This window comes from Pleurodeles waltl, chromosome 5, assembly GCF_031143425.1.
Source record: "Pleurodeles waltl isolate 20211129_DDA chromosome 5, aPleWal1.hap1.20221129, whole genome shotgun sequence".
Lineage (NCBI taxonomy): Eukaryota > Metazoa > Chordata > Amphibia > Caudata > Salamandridae > Pleurodeles > Pleurodeles waltl.
The window spans coordinates 214490623-214510699 of record NC_090444.1 but is presented as its reverse complement, the minus strand read 5'-3'; the positions used below and the strand labels follow the sequence as shown (position 1 = coordinate 214510699).

The window sequence follows — 20077 nt, the reverse complement described above, 5'->3', positions numbered from 1 at the left end:
GAACCGGTCCTGAAAAGTTTCAAACGCTGACAGAGGTCCAATAATCGGTTGAGTCACGCAAGTAGTAAGGATATGAAACACAACATTGATAAAATGATTAGCAAAAGACCCATGTTTCCCGAAAATTACAGCTACAACCTTACTAATTTGAAGTTGTCGAGAATGATAAAAGGCAAAACAACATTCAGATAAAACGATGGGAAGACAAACACAGGGGCTAGGAAGCACAACAAAAAGTATTTAGCAACAAAATATGAAACTCAAGTTAAACATTAACTCCATGCAGTTCTAGCAGAGGATTTAACTAATTTTATCAGGTCCTTATTTTTCCAATCATAACGCCATGGGAGGTCATCTCAACCAAGCATTTTAAAAGTTTCAGGCAAAATTGTAGCATAGGACCCATACCAACGGTCCATTTGGACCACCAGGAATTAATTGTTTTCCAATGAGTTTTGTCTGCTCACCATTGACTTACTGCATGCCTTCAACAAGTAACTGAAGTACGAGACGATCAGTGCTCCACTACCGTCAAAAAAGACCAGATGATCCTAAGAGCTATCGAAAAAAGAGACCTCCTAGACAGACTATAAACAATTCACAAAATTATCGGAAGTGGGGCTGGGTAAAGAACGTCAAACTATCGTTTTTTTCAGGCATTTAGAAAAAGGTATGAACCCATTGATAATATAGCTCTGCTAAACACGTTAACCTGGAGGGCATTTCAAAACACAAACTATGATCTGTGTATGTTTTCAGGATTTTAGTTAATTTGACAGTCCATCGAGGGATGTTGTTTGAGAAGCTAGTTAACTGGGGCATTGCAGACACAGCAGGGCTATTCGACACCTACAATAGAATACAGAGGTATCCGAAGGTAAGTGATCTTAACATATTGCATAAATGTAGCCTGCAGCAGGGGTGCATGCTAGCCACACTTCTGTTCAATGTATATACAGAGACTGGGCATCTGTGTACTACAATGCATACTTTAGCATAGGGGCTTGCTAGACACCCAACTTGGTTAGAAAATGTAAACTCAGCCTGGGCATGTCAATTAGTCTGCAATGTTCTCTTGACACTAAGAGTATACCCTGGTGTTCAGTAAAAAAAAAAAAAAAAAAAAAAAAAAAAAAAACTTGACTCATTGTAGAGCTACTGATTTAGAAACTGGGAACCTCGGTGTGATTGCCAGCATCTGCTCAGCATGCTGCATTTCAGAACACCTGGTTCACTTGTGAAGCACTACAATGCCTTTAAGAAAAGTAAGCCATAAAAAAAAACTAAAAAAAAACACAAGTGCTAAATTTGATGTTTTGTTTCCATTTTCCCATTAGCGGATATGCAGACCAGTTATAACTATAAAAAGCAGAGGCGCAGTAGGCTGTTGGATGATAAACCAAAGTATTTTACACAGGATCTACACCTGCCCATGATAATTAACCTACCAACACATTTTGCTGAGGCCCATTCGCTATAATTACAAATCAACAAAATAGAACAACTCAAGGATCGCGGTGTCGAAAGGCCAAATCGATCAGCATATAACTTGTTTAAGAATATTCGCTGATAGAGCCATTCACTTATTAGAAAATGCAGCTTCCCATCACACAATGTCCTGCAGTGACCTTGGGAGAGACTGGTGATGGATTTGGGCAGCTTCAGAAATATTCATGTAGCGCACTTAGGATTTTGCACAATCAGATGTTTTAAGTTCTAAAGCAGTGTAGTTGGGCTATATATCAAAGATCATTTATGTATTCTAGACAACTAATGCACACACGTTGATACTTGTAAGTCCATGGACATTTTAGGGATATGGAGAAACCAATACAAACTTTCAATGACCTTGGAGTAATTTTCAACTAGGGCAAGCAGCATTAGCAACATTTAAGTGAATGACATTTCTATTGTTGCTGTGTGATTTGTAGTGTTCTCTATAGCTTCAATCGAACAGTGGAATAATTTCAAATAATCTACAACAGAGTTGTCATTCTGCCCTCATCACACATTTGCACCACTTTAATGGTCAGTCCTGCTAACCTAAGGCTACAGTCAAAGGTCCGGCATCACAATGGAACCAATTTACCACTGCTATTTAGCATGCAAGTATCAGACAGATTGGTGTTGTCCACTGGTCATATAAACAGGAAACGTATGAAGAAAAGTCCAAGACAAGGCAATGAGGGTTGTTAGAAATCTATATGGTACACGCCCTAGTAACATGCAGATCAGCATTCAGAGTCCAATTACTCAACTGCAGCCCAAACTACGCCCACAAAGATAGGCAACATTGTCCTAGCTGAACATCTTGAGAATAGTAATGGATTCTTGAAACACCGCCACCTCACCGAACCCAGAGCTCTACATCATACCTCTTGAGAAAGTCATAGTTGTCCTCCTTGGCAAAGGCGGAGTGGCCGGGCACGGCCCGTGGCCATGTAGACTACATTTGGGCTTCTTGGTCTCTGTACTCGCTGTCTTTTCAGTGGAAGCCCAACGGGACAGCAGTGGGTTCTGTAGAAGGTCATGGACTGAAGGTCGCTCGCAAGCCTACAATACATACATGGAAATACTTAGAAATGAGCTGTAACAGGTTGTTTACCTTACACCATTTCAATGTTTCTGGTTAACCAGTACTACGAGTCATGTATTAGAAACACCTAAAATTTCTCTTAATCATTGAATTTCAGACCAATAATAAAAAAAAATAATAAAAAAAGTCAGTTGACAAGAGCCTACAACCAATTTTAAGATAAACTGGGCTATATTTTGGAAAAACAAACCACAAATCAAGGGGTTTGTGTGATACTCTACCAAAGCATTAACGTGATAATGGTAGGTGCAGTTTCCATTTAGGCCAGAGTCTCTTGGTTAGGCTACCTTGAATGCATGTTCAGGGAAGGCTGGAAAATTAAAAATTTGCTGTGCTCAAAATTTCCTCTGGGCAGTAGAAGGCCCAATATATATATATATTTTTTTTAAATATTCTTTCTAGTGCAAGCACTATAAATTACAGTCCAATCAATGATTTGTATAGTGCAACTTCTCACATGTGGGGTCTCAAGGTGCTGGCGAGGGGCACTCAGTGTAAGAGTCAGGTCTTGAGGTCCTTCCTTAACTGATTCAGCAAGCGGGACTGCCTGAGGTAGAGTGGCTGCAGATTCCAGGTCTGCATGGTGAGGTAGGTGAAGGATCTACCTCCTACTGTGTTCTTCCTGATCCTAGGGGTGGCTGCAAGGGCTAGTTAAGCAGAGAGGAGTTATAAGGGGGCAAAGAAGGATAGGTTGGTCCGATGTTGCGCTGGACCTTGTAAATGTGTCAGGAGTTTAAAGGTGATGTGTTTTATGGGGTGCCAGTGCATGTTTCAGAGGTGGGCGGAGATGTCCAGGATAGTCTGGCCGCAGTGTTCTCTAAAGTCATTTTTGGAGTTTCTTCATCATGACGGCATAGTGTGTCGACAGAGTTTGCAGCCAACAAGTGCGTGTGTCCCCATCTTTGTTTCGATTGGGATACCCTTTAAGATCTTCCAGAGCAGGCGTAGTGTGTGGCAGCACAATGACAGCGTTGACATGGAGGGACATGGACCGAGAGGAGACGAGAATGATGCCAAAGTTGCATGCATGGTTGGTGGGGAGCAGGGGCGGTTCCAAGGTCTTTTGGCTACCAGGATTTGTCCCAGGTGGTGGGTGTGAGGGACTAGGATGAGGATCTCAGTCTTGTAATTTTGAGCTTGAGTCCGACTTGAGTCGGAGTTGAGCCAAAGTCTTTATATTAAAAAAATACAAAGCTTCCCAAGACAAGTTCAGTATTGTTTCTACCATACTTTCAGAAACCATTTTTTCTAGTGATTAGCCCTGCACAAAAAACTCACAAGGCTTGAGCTAAAATTATGGATATGTTTAAAAAAAAAAAAAAAAAAAAAGTTACATGGTGTCAAAGCACATACTATATTCTATGTAGTACTACAGATCAATATTTGGACTGAAGAGGGTTGGTATTGTCCCTGATGGTGTCCTGTAACAAGCAGAAGTGACCCACCATTGTGATAAACTATTGCAAAATCCACAGGCAACTCTTCTGAGCACCTTGCACTCTGCTTTATCCCACTATAGCAGCACTTGGCTACACTTATGGATGCTATGTTAATTATTGGCTTCCTGGGGGCTTGAAAAGGCCCTTGCTGGCTGGCAGAACAATTGGAGTAATGCCACCAGATGCAGATGGTGGTGTCATGGTAACAAGTTGGTTTCTGCCAACTGGCATATCAATTGTAGCGGGACCACAAGGTAAGAGTGTTCAATGTTTGGGGCTCCCAAGCCCCATTTTTCTATTGGGAGCTGCAACTTCAGCAGTGTCACTATGGCCTTCACTGTGCCAGATAAGTTCTGAACAGGACACATAAGAGGGATGGGGGTGGGCACATTGACTTTCACCAGAAGGTATACTGGGAATCAAAAGGGTACAATAAACAGGGGAGCCGTGACCATTTTCAGAGAGAAATGCAGCCCATTACAAATAATGGTAATGTCCCCCAAAAAAAAAAAACACTACTATTGGCTATTGAGTGCAGTCAATGCTCTTAACACTGCCATCCAGCATGCCTTGCTCTCGGTGAAAAATGTTAATCCCTAAATACACAAATGTAGTACCCGGCCATCCTAAAGTTTATTAATGTTAGAATGCATTGTATTAGGTAGTAAGAGAAACCAAAATAAAATGCCCTAATTCATTTTCACACCCAACACCTCTATAAAAAGCACCCAATGTTGCTGCTATGGTATCTGGGAACTGCAGTGCCATCACATATATATTAATATTGTTGGCACATAGATGCAGGGGGCATCCAGTCTCATAGAGCTTTTACTCTGCTCTTGCCACCACATCACAACTGCTTGTGAGACAAGGATGGAGTGTGGCCAGCCCTACCTAGCGCCTGTGTAGCTATTTGGTCTGATGTTAGTTTACCAGTTTTGCCCCTAGCCATAAGAGCCCAGTAAAACCAACTAATCATATATAGTAAATGTCCACTAATCATGTATCTCTTCAACTCTTCAAGACGTTAGTTGCTGTCTAGTGAATCTAACGCCTTCTCAAGGTTAGAAACTTGCAAGACAAGCGTGGCCAGGAAATGGAGCAAATTATTTCTTCCTGAAGAACTGCCAAAGGTGAAGGGAAGTACTTCTTCCTAGTGCAAAGCCTTTTTTGGTAAACATGAATGAGCATGGGTAGAATACGAGCTGTCAGAATCTTACTAAAGATTTTGTGATCAGAACTATGGATTGCCAAAGTCCTAAAGGGAGGAAAAATCACTGGTATTGATACAAGGAGAGCAGCTCACTTAAGTGTCTTAGCTGTGATGGCTCTTTAGTATAGGCATTCTTGTTGGAGAATTAATAGATCTGGATACTTTATAGAATTCTGTTGGGGCCAGGAAATTCACCTGAGTCAAGGAAACATGACTTTCCCAATCTCAAATTGAAATATTGACACATCTAAAACTAGACGCTGTTCATGCATAACTAGGTCATACAAACATTCTGCGGATCACAAGTTGGTTGTATACCATAATGTTTGGGCTTGTTCAGATGTGTATTAGAGGGGAGCCTACTTGTTAGACGTATCAGCCAGGCCCCAAATTATCAGCCTCTGTGTACGTCCTTGCTGCATAGTCAGCAAAGTTCAAATGCTGAAGACGCTCAAGGAGCTCAGTACGTGCTTCCATGAGTTGTGCCCTGTGAGGAGTCTTAAATCCTGCCACTCCCATTGTGGGAGGGCATACCCGTGAGTTTTAAGCAAGGTGTAATGACCGTCTAGCTCTCACCACTGAGCAAATACAGTGACCTTGAATTGTAAACTTAAATGCCTCCCATTCCACTGCTGAGGAGGAAGCAGTATTCTTGTTTGGTCTGAATTAGGAGGCAATATTTTCATACAACGTGCTAAGCAATGCTTGGTCCTGCAATAAAGCAGATTGCAGGTGCCAAATTGGAATCAAGGAGTGGACAGCTCCCAGGCACAAACGCACCTTTAGTGGACCACTCCTAAGTATTCTGTGTATTGTACAGGGACATTAAGTGTTGAAGAGCAACCTATCTGGTCAGGAATGACATGAGGATCATTGGAATGAGGTGCGGTTATGAGATCGGAGTAAACCCTTATCCCAGGGTTATGTTGCTGCCAAACATCTAGTGACCGCCATCATCTACCACTCAGTGTCTGCAATTAAGTGTTGTGGGTGCCTATGAAGTGGAGGAAACCATCTATCCATAATAGCATCCAATACGCAATTAAAATCTCCACCTAGGAGCCCAGGGATACTTGCCTATTGTGCCAGACTGCCAGATTGTGTAAGCAAGCAGCTTGGTCTAAGTTGGGTGCATATATACAGCCAATTATTAAGGGGTTGACATCTAGGCTCCCATTAATGAGGACATACAGGCACCCTATCAATGGCTGGCATGGGACTGAATTGCAGCCTTAATGCATCTCTGGGAAAATGCTGATAAATTGGTGGAAATAAATTTGACCCCTCAACGGCTTTTAGAGGTGCACTGCTTCAATGAATGTAATGCGCATTTCCTGCAGAAATGCAATTTGAGTTCCTCTATACTTAAGATAGAATAAGCATTGCTTTGTCCACTGTTGGCATACTTTTATGTTAGGATCCATATCAAAGCGAAAATCACCTATTAAATGCATGCTATAGTGTATCACACAGTAATACAGATTAATGCTGCAATGTTGCGCTTCTACACCCTCCTTGTAACCCTCCATAGATGGTGCTAGGGATAAGTTGCTAGGCATATAAACCTTGGGATGAAGGGGTAACAAACTTTTCAATACTGCAAGAAATAGGGAAACAGCCCTTCATCCAAGCTTGTTAATGTGACAGTACATTGCGTAATGGGAGTAGGTAGACAGATGTGCATGGGGTAGTGCTGCCGTAAGCTTTGCTACCGCTATTTAGCGCTGGCACGACTCCAGGAACTTCAATTATCAACAGTGCGGACACTGAAATAATGGTATTAAGTTTAATGGTCCATGTCTAAGGGTGTAAAGTACTATTCTAACAGAAGGGGCATATGCCATCACCCATGCAACTGAAGGATAAGCAGTATTCCCATACAAACAGATCATCCTATATAGTGAACATTCACTGTGCATTACAGTATTTAATTGGCTGTCTGGGGTCACAGACAAATCAGTTAAGGAAATAGGCGACAAGGTAAGTTCCTCCACATTGGAGGAAAGTTAGTCCAGGTCAGATGGCATTTTGCCTTGCCGATATTTCCAGCGCAGCATGTCCGTCTCAGCTTGTTCAGCTGTTTGTATTGCTTCTGGAAATATGTACTTTGGTGTAATGCTAGTGTTCCTCCTGCACCAGCATCTGTGTCCAGCCAGTGAAAATGGTTGGTTGAATGATGGTCGATCCAGTCCCATGCTTCTGCTAGGGAAAAGATCAATTTAGGTTCAGTGCCTATTTTGAGCCTCAATGGAAATACTGCAGACCAAGCCCATACAACTTGTGTTTAACATTTGTAAACTGAGCACGATGTCATACTGCAATAATGTAATCTAGGAATAGCATTATCTGGTTACTGTTGATTCTCAAAGAGTCATCAGTGGGCTAATCGTATTTCATCCCTATCCTTATAATGGAGTTTAGCCACCAGTGGTCATGGGTAGGACACTAAGGGTAGCATCCACGCAGGCACTTGGTTACTATATGCCTTCTGCATTTTCTCTGAGAATTTATACTCAAGTCTGTCAAGCTTAAAGTTTTGTCCATCTGATGCTTGGTTTCTATTGCACTCCCTGTACTGGAGACAGTCAGTTTTCTGCGATAATCTCTGTAAATTACATTTAAAAGCCACTTTTGATTTCCAAGGTGTCCTTGAGTGTTCTATGGAAGCCAGAATAGGGTCGAGCTGCTTCTAGGCACCCAGCCAATTGCTGCAGACTTGTTGAAAGACTGGGAGCATTATGGGGCAGCCAGCAGATGAGTGGACCTTCCCCCATGGTATTCGGGTGTTGCATTGGTTAAGGTTGGGAATTGTAGCAGTGACTTGGATGCCCAGTGTAGTCTCTAGAATTGTGCCTCCCCCCCACCTTTTGCAGGTGCCAAGTACTTGTGGATTGAACAGCACCTGCAACACAAGCAGCCCCCAGTGTATGGCCTGCCAAGGTAATGAGGCGATTTTAATTAGGGATGCTCAGACAGGGTTCAGGTAATGGTTGCTAACAGGAGGATTAGCCGGGGAGAAAGACAGCCTGTTGCAGGCACTAACCAGAAGCATATTTAACTGACTGTTGTGTCACCAAGTCTCCGCTTGTGATTTCCAGCGTTATGGTGTGGTCCTGTAGTATCCTACATGGCCTCTGGTGTGTTCACTGTGGCCAGTAACTTCCCAGTTACACCCCAGGACCACTTGTGCCTGTGGTGAATGCTCAGACTTCTTTGACTGCAATTACTGTGACCTGCACCGTTTCAGTATATCACTCGCTCAAGTAGTACCTTTAGTGTGGCAATTAGAGGCACCATTTACATGCAGGAGCCTTCCCAGCATCCAGTTTGTCCTACATTCAGTGAGGTCAGGAAGGGAAGTTGTAGTTTAGGCCACTCAATGCATGCCCTTCAAGGGCACTGCGCGGTAAGATATGGTGGCAGCCCTCAACTCTGCAGACACCCACCATGTCTATATCCTTGAGAGCTGAAATCGCCTGGTGCAGCTCCTTTATGAGCACCGAAGACTACCTCTGCAGCTCAGCCAGAGTGCAGCGCCTGACTGCTCCAGCCTCCTCCCTCAGCAGCTCACAGCAGCCTTAAAAAACAGGCTCCAGCAGGCCTCAGTATGTTCTCCCAGATCCTGTACAGTCAGAAGTGGGATCAAAGGGTGCACTTTGCAGCTCCCTCTAAGTAGATTATGGACAGATGGCATCCACACATTAGAATTGATTTTTTTTTTGGGGGGGGGGGGGGGGGGGGTTAGGGCACAAGTATTGAGGGTTCACATGACCACCATGTTAGCTGCTGTAGCCACGCACAGGGAGTAAAAGCCCTTTGTTAGGATGTGGTAATTCTTGTTGTCAAATTGGACTTCAGAACAGATTTTCCCTCTAATGTTAGACATGCATTCATTCCTCTAAACAGAAAGGATCCCTATGAAAACAGTGAAGGCTCAAATTGAGTGGGTACCATAACGTGTAACTTAATGAGACCTGTAAGGGTCCCTGAACTAAAGGGAATTGGAAATCTTCTGGAAGGAGCTTTTGAGCAACCCTATACAACATTTCTCATGTGGAATACAGTTGGTAGACTAGACAGGATGTAGATTTTTAGCAACTTTTCTGTAGACCGAAGATCACCGCATGAGAATTTAAGTGTTATAAAATACACTTTTCTAAGGAGCCAAACACGTTTCTAACTAAATAACCATGTAAATGACAGTGTGATTGTATAGTTTTGAAACAGGAGCCTTTTTACCCATTTCAAAGAACTAGATAGAAAAAAAAAAATCCTTTTTTTTTCTCCACTTACTGAATGTTATATGATGTTTTGGAGCTACCAAACAGAACTTCTGCCAAGGGCAGTGAGGAAGATTAAACTTCAACACACCAATAGGCCATTTGGTCCAAGTTTGTACAAGTTGCCACCCAAACTTGCTTGACTATACAAGTGCCTGTGCGGGTTGGCGACTTAAATGATATACCTAACTTTTATAGACATTGGGTCCAACTTGCACAGATTTGGTTGCTTTTTACATTTATTTCTGCTACAGATCATGGTGGGGAGCTTTTTTGTTCACACCTAAAAACTCTGGCACTAATCCTTGCTTTGGAGAGACTCATTCTGAAGGCTGAGCAGGACACAAATTCTAGCAAAAAAGTTTTTGGGGTGGGTGGCTCAAGCACCTCTAAAACAGAGTAGCCCTTGTTTGCTGAATTTACTGCGGTTACATTTGGACAAACTAACCTAGCTTGGGTCAGCAAATCAATGGAGCATAGCAACCCAGTCTTAATCCAAAGAGCTCAAAATAAAGTGGGTGTACCAACCAAATACAAAGCTACAAAAGGAAGGAAGCTTGTGTGTATTTTCTGGCTCCAAGTCACACAACTGTACTTAATTTCTTCCACAGCGTGACGCCAGACTTTAAAAAAGTATTGGCAAAGCCAATAGGACTGGTATTGGCAGAGATAATTTAGCTTTGCCAATGTTTATTCTAGTAAGAAAAGTCTTTATGTAGAACTAGATTACAAAAAACATTGACTTGCAACCGTGTGCATTGACTTGCACACATGCATGTGCTGCACCCCATCACCTCCCACTCCTGATCTCTGAGTGGTTTTAAACCAGCTTAAAAGATGGATGCTGCTTGCAGTGCATCAGGGATCAGTTTTCTCCTGGGCCCTTCCAAAGTACAAACCCGGTCAAAGTTTAAAACCTATTCACTTAGAAGGAAACCAATGGCTGAAGTGGACTGACAACATGCTCCAGGTGGTGGGGGAAGAACAAACATGAATGACCAATAGATAAGTTCTAGATGAAGTTCTATACGTAAAATGTATGGCAGCTTTCAGCAATGACGACAATTTACTAAAATCCAAAGGTCTTGCCTAAAGCCAGACCTAAGCGGAAAACAGCACCAAATACTTTAGAGTTGTTTTTTGGGGCAGGTGTCTAATGGATAGAGGGCAAATATGTAAAGCAATAACTCAGTAAGTTCTAGGAGAGTTCAAATATCTTCAAGCTGAGGACTGACAAAAAGACTGGCAAAGCAAGGCTAACGGCGCTTGTCACACTAACTATTCTGATGAAGCTTCAGAATAAAAATTCTGATAGCTGAATAGATTAGTATTGGCAAGGAAAACCATATATTCATTATCCCCTCTCAGCAGACTGATACAGTTGATCTCCATTTAGGGCACTTGCACAACACTAAGCTTTTGTGGCAAGATCGAAGCCGACCTACACTGTTGGGATCATCCAGTAAAGTTTGGAGACCACCTCTACCATCACCAACATGTCATGTTCGGCCCTGCAAGGCTTAGTTCAGGCACCAACTTTGGTCAAACACATTGAGCCATTAACCGTAAAGGTTTAACAAAAATAAATTAAAAAAAACATACACCTCACACTACTGTAGTAGCCTGGCACCAATAAACTCAAGACTCGAAACTTTACTTAAAAAGTTCAACATTCCAAGATATTTTCACTCCAAAATGCTGCCCGTCATGATTATAAACCTGGATGCTAGAGAACTTCCACTGAGCAAAGCACCTCCTTCTCGCCACATTCACCAAGATAGTTTGATCCCATCCTAATTTAATCCTTGAAACTGAATGGTTTGTCAACAACTCCATTTTCCAATTAGTCAGGCTTCACTCTAGTCATTCGGCACTATTCCCTCATAACCTATGTGGCCTAGTCCTCCAACTCCCACATGAACATCTTAAATAAGGTGCACTTTAAAACAAATTGCACCTTAACTCGAGGGACCATCTTTAAACAGTGGTCCATTGAGGATTTTTTGGGAACACATGTAGCCCTTCGCAAGTTGAGATTTCAAAAAAGTGTTTATTCTTCATAGCACAGCATTTTTAGTTTTACAGATTGCATGTTCCACTCCTGTTTTGGCCTAGAGCCAACAGAATTATTTTTTTCCCCAAACACAAAGTAGCATTAGGCTTGCCCAGGGATTTAGACCCCCCTCCCTCCATAATCCCACTTCCTTCACACATGAAAGAAAATCCATCTCTAAAATGGTAAAAATACGGACGTGGCATGAAAAATACCAGGAGTGACTGGTTCCTGGGACCTGCTAAGATATTCACTGCCATTTTACAATGGGGTGGGGGGGGGGGGGGTGGGGGGGGGGGGGGGGGGAGTGTTTGCCCAATTGGTGCAGACATCTTGTAGGCAAGATAAAGCGGGTTGGAAGATTAGGTTCTCTTAAATATATCTTTTCATACCTTAAGGACTTCAATTGCAACCAAAAACGTACTACAATAGGTATTAGTGTTACATGTAAAAAGGACATATAGATGACCTAGTCTCAAGAGTAATAAACTTTGTAAATAGGAAGGCACCCCAACACAGGCAACCTCAAAAAGGATTCCAAGAAGAAAGGAGACAAACAAATGGCAAGTATAAGCAGCCAGACACTATAATCTCATTGAATGTTCAAGCTGCACAATATGGAATATTGAGACTAGTTTGACGATCACTTGTGTTTGTATACCACGTGCACCATGTAAAGAAAGGAGAAAAAAAGTTTTGAATGGAGGAAAATAGCACAATGAGAGATCATGGGAAGAACACACCTGTCAGTGAAGTGTTCGAAAATAAAACCTTACCTTCAAATTAAGCATCCTCCCGATTACTCTATGCAACTCAGTTGAGAAACGATTGGGTATTGGAGAGAACTTTCCTTCCTTAATCTTTTCCGCCAATGCCACAAAGTTAGAAGCACTGAAAGGCCGCCTGAAAAATATTAAGTTTGACCAAGTCAAAATAAATCCATCAATGAGCAAATACATGCACACAGTATAAAAAAACATAAAATTCAGACTATGCCCATCATTGATTTGCCGGTTCTTGTCCGTTATTCTTTCAAACTAGTCTTAGATCATTTCAAAGATCAGACAAACCTTCAATGACTTGCAGCCACTAAAAAAATAAAAAAAACAAAAAAAAAAACACTTTGGTCTCCAATTTAAACCCTACCCTCTTTACAGCAAACTTGCTGAGAAGGCAATCTGATGGATAACATGCTTATGCCAATGGTAGTTACCAAGGGCCTTATTCCAATTTGTTTTTCACCCCAAAATCCTCTAGATACATGGACTAAATATACAAAAAAACAAAACAAAAAAAACGACATTTTGGTGTTTGTGTGAATGTCCAGCTACAGCCATAGGTACCAGACTCCCAGTATTCATGGCATCATGCAACAGCTCACATAGAACATGACAAATGTCTGGATTGCTTCTTTTCTGGTCACGAGGTGAAAAGACGTAGTTTGGGCTGGATTGTTTGGCGGAAGGAATCATGATGGTTTCACCAATAGTTGGTTCTGGAGCACGATGGCAGCCCAGCCATTTTATGGCTTGTGCACACGGTAGATAAGCATTTTGGATTAACTCCAAATATTCCAAGCTTTCCATTTCTGCCAATGAAGCCATGTAGCAGGCCAATAAGACTGGACATGACAAAAAAAGGAAAGTGTAGTACTAAAACAGATGTTTTATTGTATGTCTCAGCTTATACCCTGGTAATATGGAGATATTAGGATACTAGTTTGGCGGAGAGGATTACTCTGTCACAATAGAGACAGATAACCCAACCACCATATTACAAGTTCCATTATGTCCGATGGAACGTTTAATACGGTGGGCGGGGTATCGGTCACATTTGTGACCCAGTAATCCTTTCCGCCAAACGTGTAACGAGGCCCTTAGTCTTTCAATAGCATTTCACACTAAAATACAATGGTTGGAACCCTGCAAGTTTTATAGGATTCTCACATTTCCTTTAAGGATCCTTATAAAAATAGTAATTGTAATCACTGAGTGTTAGATGGCTGCTGGCATTCTAAACCTAATGTTTAGATTTTATCTAGTGCTTTAATCTATTATAGCTGTATGGAACGAGTACTTGTAGATAAGAGCCCATAAACCTGTGGCATCACAGCAATAAGGCAGACACAGGGCATTTTAAAGTGGGGTGGAACATTGGTTTGAAAATGTGTAGGGCTCAGACATACCCACTGCCAAAGTTGATGTTCTGAAACTAGTATACTCATACAGTCAGATAATTACTTTGGCTTCAGACATATTCCTTTAAGTGGTTCTCTTTACACTCTCTTCACATTACTACCAGAGAGTTAATCTGGATACCAGATTTATTATTATCTCACAAAACGGATGTGACACTTGTGTTTATCTAATCTGAACTTTAGGAATTTATAAGTATCAGTCTTAAAGTACTAATTTTTGATAATTTAGCAATAATTTACAATTACACTACTAATCTTGAATGTTTTAAAGATTGCTGCAATGGTCATGATTTTTTGATCCGTTACAACCATGTACATAAAGTGGTGCACGTTACTTTGAAGAGGTTGAGCAAATGGTCACTAACATTTAACTTAATTGAAAATACTCTGTTATATCAGTGCTAGTTATTTGTATTATAATATTCAACTGATTTTCAATTTTCCACATGCCATGAGGAAGTAAACTGCTGACATCAGACTTTAGGGCGACAGAAGCTCTAGGACAAGAAAAACATGGGACAGGATTACAAAATGCAGAGTCATCTGCAAAGTTTTCAGGATACTGTTTGGTCAATGTCAAGCTAAAAGTGGTGAACAAAGCAACTCTACACATCCTCCTTTCCCTTAATTGTGTCCGACTGACACTTGCAGACAAAAATACCAATCGAAAAAAGCTGCAACAAATTAAATACTTCAGAATATCTGCCTGGAGGCGACCCAGTGGCAGGAGAGGAAGAACTGTACGTTTCTAGTCTGGGCAGAAAACGACCAGCACAGCCAGTCCAAACCCTTGAGGTAGACTCCACAAGACACCTGCTCTTCATTTCTTCTTTATACTACAGAATAAGGGATGGTAGGAGGAGGTGCCTAGGTTATTTGAAACAAGTAGCCTCCACTGACAGACTACCACTACAGAAGAAAACGTTTGGAGAAAGACTCATTTTAGTGGTACCACAGAGCAAATAGGTACTTAAACCAGCAGTTTCTAACTAAGTAATCTTATACCAGATTCACTTGCTCTGCAAATTGATGTTGCAACAGCTAGAATTTGATTTCTTAATGCAAAGGCTAAAAGAGTATTCAGATTTAATCAAGCAGTGACATGAAAGACCTCTAGGTTTTGTCCCAGAGACCCCACTAGCTCCTCTGGCAAATTCCTCCTCACTGGACTTTGACCATCTGGCAAGGTTTTCTGGTATCAACCTCTACTCTGAGGTTTCTAAGGTTCAAGTCAGTCTTTGTACAGTGATCCTCTGATGGAAAGCCCTGGAATAAGGTATTTTGCTACTGATTAGTCAGTACTGCATTGACCAGTTTGCAATTCCATCTGGTCATAATGTACCCCAGGAGGCCTTTTCTGACTTCAGGCAGTTTGTAGTTATTGGTCAGAATCTGCGGGGTGAGCACAGTTTACATCTAGTGCCCAAGAGCCTCTGTACCACTGTACTAACCAAGCTACTCCCATAGTACACTTCTCTCAAATAGACTCAAGCAGTCAAGGTAACTTTAAGAGGGTTTGTGTAGGTATAGGTATTTCAACACGAGTTTCAATCTTAAAGTCCAGCCGAAATGGTCTACTGCATAGGTCTCATTTACAGATCGGACAATAAAGTATTCTGAATAAAATAAATTAATTAATTAATAAAAAAAAACCACACGAGCAGCACACCTTGAGGCATATTTATGCTATTAATATGCATTGTGTTTAAAGGCAGGGAACTAAATTTTAAAATAAGAAGCCCTAAAGCCATTGCTGTACAGGACAGGCTCTTTCATCCCTACCTTCAGTGTTAATATAGTTTGTCAGCAAACCATGCAAGGTATGTTTAAGGAACTACATCCAAGTAGTCTATAAACATGAAATTCGGGTGTTGGGGGGGGGGGGGGGGGGGGGGGGGGTGGAGAATGGTAATTCAGAGGCTAGATACCTTCCCTGCAAGATCCAAATGAATCAATTTGCTTCTGCAAAAAAGGCCAGATTGTGAAAATCCTGAATCTTCAGCCTAAAGCAGTGCAACTTCAACAGATCAGGTTTGCCCTAGTTCTCCACACGTCTTTGGAGCCAAACTGTTACAAGTCCAGGTTTTCAGGGTTGGTAGGAATACACTGCGACACCCGTAGGTCCGAGAGTTATGGACAACACTTGGGAGTAAAAGCTTTTTTGAGTTTACCATTTAACCTGTTTCACATAGGGGGCAGCGTTCATGTTGGTTTTCAACATGCGGGCTTAGTCTATATAGACCTCCCAATTTGTTAGAAGTGCGCAATTCTCCCAACTCATTCTCTGGATCATCGCATCTTGGCATGAATCGCCGTATTATGTAGGGACTATTTTCCTATTTCCTTACTCAAGCTGGCATAGTCTACTCCGAGATTTTGAGTAAATATTGGAATCATGAAAGCTTGCCAATATTAGTGACAGATCACTCCTTGGTTGCAGAGCGCTCCAGGTTTTTATGCTGTATTTCTACACCCTAAAGAAGGTGGTTCCAGCTCATCTGTTCCACTGAAACGCGCTTTGTGGGACATTACGAGGGTCATTTTCCTTCTGGAGTGCATAAATACATACAGACGTATATACACACACACAAATAGGTTTAATCAGAAGAAATAATGTATATGTCTGTCTTGAATAAGTGACCGCACTAAAGTGTTTTGTTCCATGTTTATAGGAATGCTGTATTTTTATGTGACAATGAGTTGTGCACTAGAGGTGTGGTATGACTGGAAAGGATGGTTGTGTATTTTTAAGAATGTCGAGGAGTATGTGTTGTGACTATATCTACATACACATATGTATATCATATCTTGATTGTATATTACTTCTGGAAAGGAAATGTGAAGATAAAGCTAATGAGATTTTATAAGTAAAATATTATGGTATATTTATTTGCGTTACATACAGGGAGTGCAGAATTATTAGGCAAGTTGTATTTTTGAGGATTAATTTTATTATTGAACAACAACCATGTTCTCAATGAACCCAAAAAACTCATTAATATCAAAGCTGAATATTTTTGGAAGTAGTTTTTAGTTTTAGCTATGTTCGGGGGATATCTGTGTGTGCAGGTGACTATCACTGTGCATAATTATTAGGCAACTTAACAAAAAAAAAATATACCCATTTCAATTATTTATTATTACCAGTGAAACCAATATAACATCTCAACATTCACAAATATACATTTCAGACATTCAAAAACAAATCAGTGACCAATATAGCCACCTTTCTTTGCAAGGACACTCAAAAGCCTGCCATCCATGGATTCTGTCAGTGTTTTGATCTGTTCACCATCAACATTGCGTGCAGCAGCAACCACAGCCTCCCAGACACTGTTCAGAGAGGTGTACTGTTTTCCCTCCTTGTAAATCTCACATTTGATGATGGACCACAGGTTCTCAATGGGGTTCAGATCAGGTGAACAAGGAGGCCATGTCATTAGATTTCCTTCTTTTATACCCTTTCTTGCCAGCCACGCTGTGGAGTACTTGGACGCGTGTGATGGAGCATTGTCCTGCATGAAAATCATGTTTTTCTTGAAGGATGCAGACTTCTTCCTGTACCACTGCTTGAAGAAGGAGTCTTCCAGGAACTGGCAGTAGGACTGGGAGTTGAGCTTGACTCCATCCTCAACCCGAAAAGGCCCCACAAGCTCATCTTTGATGATACCAGCCCAAACCAGTACTCCACCTCCACCTTGCTGGCGTCTGAGTCGGACTGGAGCTCTCTGCCCTTTACCAATCCAGCCACGGGCCCATCCATCTGGCCCATCAAGACTCACTCTCATTTCATCAGTCCATAAAACCTTAGAAAAATCAGTCTCGAGATATTTCTTGGCCCAGTCTTGACGTTTCAGCTTGTGTGTCTTGTTCAGTGGTGGTCGTCTTTCAGCCTTTCTTACCTTGGCCATGTCTCTGAGTATTGCACACCTTGTGCTTTTGGGCACTCCAGTGATGTTGCAGCTCTGAAATATGGCCAAACTGGTGGCAAGTGGCATCGTGGCAGCTGCACGCTTGACTTTTCTCAGTTCATGGGCAGTTATTTTGCGCCTTGGTTTTTCCACACGCTTCTTGCGACCCTGTTGACTATTTTGAATGAAACGCTTGATTGTTCGATGATCACGCTTCAGAAGCTTTGCAATTTTAAGAGTGCTGCATCCCTCTGCAAGATATCTCACTTTTTTGGACTTTTCTGAGCCTGTCAAGTCCTTCTTTTGACCCATTTTGCCAAAGGAAAGGAAGTTGCCTAATAATTATGCACACCTGATATAGGGTGTTGTCATTAGACCACACCCCTTCTCATTACAGAGATGCACATCACCTAATATGCTTAATTGGTAGTAGGCTTTCGAGCCTATACAGCTTGGAGTAAGACAACATGCATAAAGAGGATGATGTGGTCAAAATACTCATTTGCCTAATAATTCTGCACTCCCTGTATTGTTGTAGCTCCAATGATTATATTAAGAAAAATTAGGTAGGGGATTTTCTCCCTTTTTCAATTATGGTGAGTGAGAGCCTTTGCTTTTTGATTATTTTTCTGTGTCACTGCAGCAGAGGGCCACAGTGGGCCCCAGGGCAGATCAGCTTGAACTGGTCGGTTTGGTGTTTACAAAAAAAAAAAAAAAGGCCTCTTGAATCTTGCTGTGTCCTGAAGAAAGAACTGGATATCAGCTTATGGCTGTGGGAGTCCACTTTTGTCCCGAGTACATGAGAACAGTTTCAGGCCTCTTGGGTCAGACAGCAAGTACAGAGGTGTGGCCAGGGAAATTATCAGCTCCTACCTGTGATCAATCTGTTTTTGGGAAGCTCATCTCCAGTTACAATTGTAACCTGTTTGGCTGAGGGAACAAAGGTCCATGCTCGGGCGTCAGCAAGCATGTGTTTGGGACAGGGTAGGCCTTTCAAGTCAATCCAATTGCCAAGCCCAGACCACTAGTAATCCTATCCAAGGAACCACACCTCTGCAACAAGTGTCTGTTTCTGCTCTGGAAGAAGTTTTCACACCTCATTCAGGGTTTGAGCACTCCGGGACTGCATTTATAGGTGAAAGCCAATTAGACCCCAGAAAGTGTTTGGCAGCTAAAAAAGGTAACTTTCTAAAATAACCTTTTCCCTAATTAAACAATTTGACTCCATTTGAAATTGATTTTTTCTAATTAATAAAGTAATTGAACTATTTTTCTAGCTGTTGCCTAACTGAAGATACCTTTTTATTAATGCGAATGCATCAGTTTTTTTTCCCCCCTATGGAACACCCAGCCTTGCTACAGTGAAAATAGATGAGGATTAGTTACTGTAAAGATATCCAACAAATGTCTGTGTCCTAATTCTAAATACCATGCTCCATACCTTAAGGGTTCCAATGCCTTCATAGGTTGAATTGCAGTGTTTACAATGCCGGAGTCGGGGTACAACTGTGGGACCAACTCTATGGTTGCACTGTAGTGGATGGCACAAGAGGTACTGCAGGCAACTAGTGAAGCTTCTTTCACAGGCCCTGGGAACACGTACCATATATTAGGACCAATCAGCAAGTTAAACTTGTTAATTAGGAGTATGCCAATTTCATCACATTGAAAGGAGGAGCACAGGCACTTTATCACTGGTTAGCAAGGGTAAAGAGCACAGAGTTGTACAGCCAGCAAAAAACCTGGTCACAAATCTTGAGGTTCACTACACAAAAGATTGCACTTTCACACCCTCAAGTTGGAAACAGTTAAGGCAAGGATAAACAACTTTAGTTTTCAAAAAACTATTCCTTCCATGGGCCAGAAGTCTGCATCCGCACAGGCCCTACTTCAAAGGGGAAGTAGAGGATAAGGACTCCTGTGGAGTCCAACAAATGCAGGTGGAATGAGTGCAGGAGCTGGACTAAGACCTGGAACAATGTTCCCGAGCAGTGCCAAACTGAAGGTACCCATATGACAGAACAAGTTGATCAACTTTAAGAATGAAACATTCAGGCAAATATCTATCTTTAATTTCAGCCATTTATGTAGGATTTTGCCAGAATGTACAGAGACTTAAGACATTTGGACAACAGCTGGAGCCAACAGGTCACTTAGCTTAACAGCTGCACATAGTCTTTTTCCACAACTTCGAGGCCAATGTGCTTTCTAATCCCCCTGCCAGCTCCCAAACCCCTTTAACCATCCTAAGAGAATCGAAAGTGGGAGCCGCAGCAGTGAGATTCTTCTGTTGTAGCAACTCTACGCCTTGGTAAAGAGCATCGTTTTCTTGGTGTTGGCAGTGCTAGATCACGGAAGAGCTTTAGATAACACTGTTTGAGTTGACAG

At 41.8% G+C, this 20077-nt stretch overlaps 1 protein-coding gene across 1 annotated transcript in view; it reads right to left on the bottom strand.

Moving 5' to 3' along the window:
• LOC138297233 (serine/threonine-protein kinase Nek2-like) overlaps positions 1-20077 on the bottom strand; it is a 73043-nt gene that overhangs the window by 19294 nt on the left and 33672 nt on the right. The window contains exons 5-6 of the mRNA XM_069236709.1: positions 12358-12484; positions 2376-2553 (exon numbers count right to left, since the gene is read on the bottom strand). Of these exons, the coding sequence (XP_069092810.1) occupies positions 2376-2553; positions 12358-12484 (305 nt within the window). The remainder of the gene's footprint in view (positions 1-2375; positions 2554-12357; positions 12485-20077) is intronic.